The following is an 8295-nucleotide window of genomic DNA, read 5'->3' on the forward strand; positions in this document are numbered from 1 at the left end:
GGACGGTATCAAAAAGTTAGAAAATCGTTGGACTCGCTGTATCGACCTAAAAGGAGAGTATGTTGAAAAATAAAACCGACTTTGGCCAAAAAACGTCTCCGTATTTCATTTTTCAGGGACTTATCAGACTGCCTAGTATATTTTCAAAGATTTCAAAAAAATAAACTTTAGAAGCTTTAAGGGAATTCCGAAAGATTTCAAGGAGATTAAATTATTTTTCTTAAAATTCCTGTGAAAAATTAAGAAGATTATAAAAGTCAAGTTTTTTATATCTTGAATGCTTTTTTAAAATTTTAACAAAAATGTAGTTAGTTAAAAATATTTTTTTGGAATTTATTTTGTTTTAAACGTATTCAAAATATTTAAAAACTTGACAGAATTTCTTGAATATTCGTTGATATCTTCCAAGCTTCTAAATGCCCTCAACATCTTTTAAAAAGACTCGAATATTTCTAATATTTTTTTAAATCCAATAAAATAAAAAATTTAAAGTCCTCTAGGTTCTTTTTTGATACATCTCCTTTCATGCTATTTTAGGCTATAATTACAATTTTGAGGATTTTAAGCGAAAAATTCAAAAAGTTATTAACTTTACCTAATCCAAAAGACTAATTATTTGACAAAAATATTGTAAAATTTTCCTTTGAATGTGGTGCGAAAAGGAATTTCATTAAAAAATGTGCGGAATTTTCTGAACAGAAAACTGCATGAATATTTGAACTTTCTTAATTTTATTTTTTAAGTGTATTTTAATCTGCTTTACGTTAAGTGAAAAATCATATGCTGAAAAACAATAAGAGAAATATCTATTTCCTTAACTTCAACTATAATTTGAAAGGCCATTCTTCATAGTATTTTACTAACTAATGGATATATTTTCATAGTTTTATTCCTGAAATCTATTCCCTAAGGTCAAACATGGTACAAAAATATCGTAAAATTTTAAAAACACCAACTATTTAAAGGAATTTTAAAAATAAAAATCAATTAAACAGATTGTATAGAGAGTACAGTTTTATTTTGGAAATTTCCCGACGGGTTTTCGTACCAGGTTTGACCCTCGGCCATAGTCAAGGAAAAATAATATAAAAATATGTTAATTAATTATTAAAATGATACAAAGTCTAACCTTTACCATTTTTTTTCTCTTTTTATAATCATGAGATATTTCTTCATAAAATAAATTTTTTTGGATTTATTTTACAATTATTTACAATCAATTTCAATTTTTTTTAAATTACAATAAAATTGTAAAAGCTAAATTTTGCAATGTTGAGATAAGTATTTTAAGGCATTAGAGATATTGTAAAGATTTCATATACAATAAAATAAGTATTATCAGTTTGTTTATAAATTTAGATGTAAATAATTATTATAAGATTTTTAAGAAAATTAAAGAAAAAAGATTTTCGAATATATCAGATGTGTCAGAAAAGATCCCAGGAGACTTTGAAGACATTTTTTTTTTATTTCAAAAGATTAAAAGAAATATTAGGAAAATTTCTTATCAATTTAAAACGTTTTGAATTCTTCAAGATATCCAGTTTTTATCAAAAATTTAAAAAATCATTCAAAATGTGAAAAAAATTTCCTTATAATCTTCTAAATTTTCCCAAGCATTTTATGAAACTATGTTTATTCTCCTGGAACCTTTCGAGATTCTTTTAAAGTTCCTAAAGTTTATGTTGCGTTTCTAAAACACTTCTAAAGTTTAAATTTTTTTGAATCTCATAAAGTCTACTAAATACTTCCTGAATTCACTTGATTATTTACTTTTTTTATAACTTTTTAATCTTATCCAATTAAAGCATTTTCTTTTAAAATCGTCTACACTCTTCTTTTGCATTTTAGGAAATTGTTTGATGTGTTTAAAAATCTGCTTGAATTTTTTTTAAAGTACATTTTTTTAAATAAAAAATTATTTAAAACTTTCACACGAGTATTAGAAAAATAATTATGTTTTTCTAATCTTGTCAGACTTTCCAATCTCTAATCTTTAAAAATTATTCAAATTTTTCCTGACTTTTGTTTAATTCTGCAAAATTAAAAAAAAAAACATTTAAAGTTTTTCAGATTCTTTGAGAATATTTGAAATCTTTTGCAATATTTTAAAATGTTTCAAAATAATGTTTTCAACTTAATTTTTGGAAATAAGAAATTATGTTAATTATTCCTTTAAAAATGTTTACAAGTTTTAATTATTTTCGAATCGTTTCTAAATTTTTGAATATCTCTTAAACTTACTCAAATTTGAAAGAATTATATTCCTTAATTTTTCTAAAGTTCAGTAACATGGAAAAATTACAACATTTTTCTTCAAAATATTTTACGTACTTTTTAGATATTTTAGGAAATAATAAAAAATGTTTTGTAATCTTTTTTCAGTTTTCTGTTGGAATTCATTCCAAAACAATAATTTACATTTTTTCCAAGGAGTTTCTTTCATTATCTGAAAGTCCTTTGTTTATCGACTTTTATTTTTTCATTTTACATACATATCTATTATATCTTATCAAAATTTAATATAAAGGTCTGAAATGTTAACTGTATTTAAATACTAGAATTTTTAATGTTTCCAAATTTTTAGAAATAATTCAACAAATTTTACGTTTAATTAAAATAAACTTTTTTTAAAATCTCATTCAACTTATTCCAAGTTATCTTTTTTGAATTTTAAAAATTGATGTAATTACTTATTCTAATTGTAAATAATTAAACCTCTTGCGATTAAAAACGGGGATTCTGCTTGAGAAGAAATGTGCGGAAATTAATTTTTTTTTAAATCATTCGAATTTCAATTTTAAAGACTGATAATTGTACAGAATTTCCAAGCTCATCTTTCTTATTCTTCTACAAGAATTTTTAGGTTTTTCAGTCTTTTAAATCAGTTTATCCTACGTTTCTAAAACTCCTCTGAAGTTTAAATTCTTTTTAAATCTCATCAATTATACTCAATATTTATTGAATTTATTCGATTATTTACATTTTTTTAAATTTGTAATGTTATAGAATTCAAAAATGTTGATTTTAAAACCTTGTTTGGTGTGTTTAAAAATCTTCTTTAATTTTCGTTTAAAGCACATTTTTCAAAATAAAAAATTACTTTAATTATTTCTAGGAACCTAAAATAATTTTTTTCATTTTCGTGAAAACTTACAACATTTTTGAAAAATCTTTACAAGTTTTAATTATATTTGAATCCTTTGATAATTTCTGAATATCTCTTAAGTTTTCAAAATTTGCAAGTAGATTTTTAAACCAACATATAATTTAAAAAATTGTGCAACAAAATTGCACAAGAGGCCTAAAAAGAATTATTGTTCCGTAATTCAAGATGTGAAAAAATTGACTCATAATCTTTTAAATTTTTCCCATGAATTTTAAGAAAAATAGTTTTACAGCCTTGAAATCTTTCGGAATTCCTTTAAAGTTTCTAAAGTTTATGTTTGAATTCTTTAAAAATCTAAGTTTCTAACAGAATTTAAGTTTAAAATTCGACTTGAATCTCTTCGATTCTTCTTAATATTTTTTGCATTTAATGCATTTTGATCTATTTATTATAATATTACCAAATTGTAACATTTTGCTTTAAAATCTTCTACACTCTTCTTTTAAATTTTAGGAAATGCTTTCACATGTTAAAAAACCTTTTTTAATATTCTCGTAAAGCACGTTTTTTAAATAAAAATTCATTAAAAATTTTCCTACCAATCTTCAAAAAGTTCTGTTTCTAATCTTGTCGGACCTTCTAAGCTTTCTAATCATTAAAAACTATTTAAATTTTTCCTGATTTTCTTTGAAATTCGGCAAAATGAAAAAGATTGCCTTAAAATCTTCAGATTCTTCATTGAAAATTTTAAATATAGTTTAAAATGTATTGGAATTTTTTTAAATCAGTTTTTCAAATTAAAAAATTATATTAATTATTCGTAGAAACCTAAAAGAATTTTTTTCATTTTCGTAAAACCTTAAAAAATTCTTCAAAAAATCTTTACAAATTTTAGTTATTTTCTAATCTTTTCAAAATTCCCGAATATCTCTTAAGCTTACGCAAATTTTAAAGCACATTTTTTAAACAAAAATAAATTTTTTTAAAAGTGCAACACAATTGCGCAAGAAGGCTTGATAAGAATTTCCTTATTTTTTTCTAAAATTATTGAACATAGAAAAATTGCCTGAACTTTCATTCTCTTGACAACCTGCAAAATTCAGTTTGCGTAAAAACTCCAAATAGCGAGTTAGCCACCGAAAACGAATCGTGAAGTCGTGGAGGGGGGGGGGGGCTCGGACTCGTGTTTGTGCATTTTCGGCTCTACAGGAGGCTGGACTACGCAACATGTAGCAGAGCCGACTCACCGACACGCTACGTTTGAATGTGTCGCTCCCTGATGGGAGAGTGGTGGGGGCCGAAAAATACCACGTTCTGGAGACACTGAACTAAACTCCTCCGCATAGGCTGTATTTCCGATTTTTTTATAGATGTCGCTGCAGCCATTTAGGTGATCAGTGAAGCCTACCGTTTCGCTTTGATACACATTTCATACAATTTGAAATACGATTGAAATGCGGTCAATCCTTTCTTGTTTCCTGGGAAGGTGACATATGATTTATAGTACATCCGAGAAGCTTCGAATACCCTGACCCCCACTTGATACTCTGACGTCAGACATCATATCCTGTTCCATATTTTTGAGTGAAAAATTTTCATTCCCAGATTTAAGTATTGATTTTCAATATCGATAGTGAGAATCGGATACAACACTGTGATTCGTACGTCAAAACAAGGAGCGAAACCCAACACCCAGCCTTCTGCGCCCTAGCCGCAAGTTTGCTAATCGTACGGAAAAAGTGATCCAGAACACTCCCTACCTATCTACTACCATTTGATGCTTCAAAACAATATTTCATTGATTCGGAAGTATTTTTTTTCTCAGTGTAGTAATTTTTATTTAAACCAGACACATTTATTTTCTTGGTCTAAAGAAATGAATTCTTTGGCTAGCTTTTCTTGATTCAAATAAATATTTCTGACATTTAGGAAAATGATTTCCTTCATTCAAATGTATAGATTCGTTGAAATCTTATTAGTCGTTCAAGGAAATATTTATTTCCTTCAATTAGTTCGATTCTTTGAATTGATCGAGACGCATTTGAATCAAGAATTTTTCCATACTTCAATAAAGTATTTAGATTAAAGAGCTGTTGTGTTTAGATAAATACCTATTTCTTTAGTATAAGGAAATATTTCATTTGATTACTAGAATTAAATTATTCATAACAAATAAACATTTATTCCAACGAAGTAAATATTATTTCAAATCAAACATTTATTAATGTGGTTTAATTTTTTACAATTGAATATTTCTTTAGATTAAAGAAATATGCCGTTACATTAAATATCCATGTTTTTGATTTCGAGAAATATTTCTTTTGCATTTATGATGAAGGTTAAATATGGCTTTCTGCCTTGAAATTTCCATGTTGCGGTAGCGTCATGGTCATCACTGTGGACTTTACGCTCGACGGATGCAAGTTCGATTCCTGCTGGAGGTGGATTTTTCATCGAATTTTTCTGTTTTAGGATAATCAAGATTTAAATTATCTGTTTTGCTTAGATTAAATATCTATAAAAGTAACAATGTTAATTATAATTCAAGCTGAAAGAATCTAGTTGTTTAATTCAGTAAATATGTACTACAATTTAAGTACGCACTACTTTATTACAGTCGCGCATTGCTTAGGCCAAAGAAAAATATTTTCTCTTCAGTAAGATATTGTTATGCTTAAAATGTTTACAAATTTGATGTGAGGAAATAGTTTTTTTTAACCTATAAAATATTTGCTGAACTTTAAAATATGTTTCTTTCCATCAATTCACAATTTATTGTTTCAAAGAAATATTTATTCCCAACCACGGCACATTTATGTGGAACAATTATTTTAAAATGTTATTTTTTTCTTCAATTAATATTTCTTTCATTCAAAGAAATATTTCCCTCCAACCAATAGATCGTACTTTTGAATCAAACAATGTTAACTTAATCGTATTAAAATTTCTTTGACTGAAATAAATAATTTTTTTCATTTAGGCACTTATATCTATTTGCCTCAAATAAATAGTTCTTTGAAAATAAACAGGAGTTTCACTTACTTCGGACAAGTAAAATTCACTTGGTACAAGTAATCTTTTTTTTAGTGCAAACGTTTAAAGAACTATGGTCGCTCGACAGTGAGGCAAGTCAGATTGAACAATATTGCAATTTTGCATATATATCAGGATTTTGACTACGACATAGGCTTATAAATATTAAAAAGCGATTTCATTTCGCAAAACACAAAAAAGTTTAGTTTTTGCAATATTGTAAATGAAATACGCTTTTGCCTTAGAATAAAAATTTTGTTTCGTCGATTTTCGAAAATTGAATTTTTAATTTTTCAATTGTTATATTTTTTGCAGACGACATTAATTTAGAATTGTTATTAAACGATTTTATTTTGCAAAACACAAAACGAAATGCAGTTTTTGCAATATTGTTAATGAAATACGCCTCTTTACCGCGTCTGGTTATATGTATATCAGTGTCCGCTGGGTTTTGTTTCAGGAACTTGGCTCAACACTGTGGAGAGCAAAGTAGAGTAACCGAGCCTGCAAGGCATGCAGAATCCGTCAGGACGTGTCCACAGGGAGATTCGTAAAAGGCAACGTGCGAACGGATATGCGAATTCAGGTCACACGCAACAACATGCGTATAACGTCAAATGCGCATATGCGTTCGATCGTCAACTTTTACCAATCTCATTGTGGACCGTCCCACAGAAACCGAACTGAGTCAGAAACCTACATATTCCGCGGGACCAATGAGACGGCGCAATGTGGCGTACCGTTAGCCTTCCTTGTTTCTCCTCTCGGCTCAGAGTTTTCCTTGTTACACGCCACCACCGCCAGTCGTGTACCACACATAGTTACGTGGAATCGTGGATGCTCTATAGTCGTTTAAACTTTTAGTCATATGCCGGCATTCTACGGAAGAGGTTAGATATTGAGAACATGAAGCTTTCTCGTTTAATTCGTGAAACAACCAGCGTTATGCTTGTGGCGTGGTGTTCCGTGCTGTTGTTAAGTCTATCGTTTTTCATTTATGTTCGAGCAGAAAGGAGCGAACTTAAAGTTGACAAGGTTTATCTGCCCGAGGTATGTGATGTGCGGTCGAAGAAAGGCGACCAGCTGACTATGCACTACACTGGAACGCTCCATGACGGTACCAAGTTCGATTCAAGGTCAGTTGCACATTCACATATGGAACTGGAAGATAGTTGAGAACCGATAGTTTTTATTGTCACTAAAAACTATAATGTTTAGATTCTATAAATATTAAAGCATTAAATATTAATTACACTTACAGATAACATGATTATGACATGCTGTCAACTAGATCAATAATAATTTATTCTTGTATCAACAAGAATAAACGTATATTTTTGTGTATAAATATATGTTCAATAATCTTCATGAATTAAATCAATACATCTCAACAATTTTAATTACTTTTAACTGATGCAAACTCCTGTTAAATAAAACAAGAATCCAACGACCAACTTTGGACCACAACGAGTAAACAAAAACAAAAATACCTATTGCAATCTGAAAAAACCAAAATTATTGGACGTTAAATAGGATTTTTAATTTTGATTTTGGTCTAATTTAAATTTCTTAAATTTTTACTTTTAACTGTACAGATAATAAAAAATTCGTGTGAAATTAACTGCCATTTTTTAATTAGACTTTTTACATATCTTGTATGCTGAGAAATGAATAGAAGGTTCGCGTGGATAAGCGAGGGGTAGGCAGAGATAGAAAAGAAGGGATTGCTTGCTTTAGTACAACGTTAGAACAGAAGGTATAGCAAACCATATGGTACGCTCGACCATGCGGAATGCGGATGTCTGAACCAAATTGATAACAAACTAGGCTCGCATCCTCGTTCCGCTTTGCGTGCGTCTAATTTGTGTAAACATGCTGTTATTATTTATGTAAATGAATCCCAATTTTATTTTAATATTATAGAATATATTTTTAATTATATATGATTATTATAATATTAATAATATTATATCATTCCTAAATTTGAAAAATGCGAATTGTTATTAAACTGCAAACTGAGACCTTTTTATCGAGTTCCTGTGTTGAACCGCCTCTTTAATCGCGCCTCCTGTAATATCAAGCTACGCGTGTTAGGCCCCTCTCTACGGGGTCGGTCACACAACCCGCCGCGTACACACACACGCGCACATATA

General features: G+C 28.6%; 1 protein-coding gene across 2 annotated transcripts in view; it reads left to right on the plus strand.

Annotated features, from left to right (window-relative positions):
• Positions 1-6936: 6936 nt before the first annotated feature.
• The window catches only part of LOC117179037 (FK506-binding protein 2), an 88341-nt gene continuing 86982 nt past the window's right edge, over positions 6937-8295 (plus strand). For both annotated transcript variants that reach the window (XM_033370659.1, XM_033370660.1), the window contains exon 1: positions 6937-7278. In XM_033370659.1, coding sequence (XP_033226550.1) covers positions 7049-7278 — 230 coding nt within the window. In that variant the 5' untranslated portion in view covers positions 6937-7048. The remainder of the gene's footprint in view (positions 7279-8295) is intronic.

Source organism: Belonocnema kinseyi, chromosome 8 (assembly GCF_010883055.1).
Source record: "Belonocnema kinseyi isolate 2016_QV_RU_SX_M_011 chromosome 8, B_treatae_v1, whole genome shotgun sequence".
NCBI classification, from domain to species: domain Eukaryota; kingdom Metazoa; phylum Arthropoda; class Insecta; order Hymenoptera; family Cynipidae; genus Belonocnema; species Belonocnema kinseyi.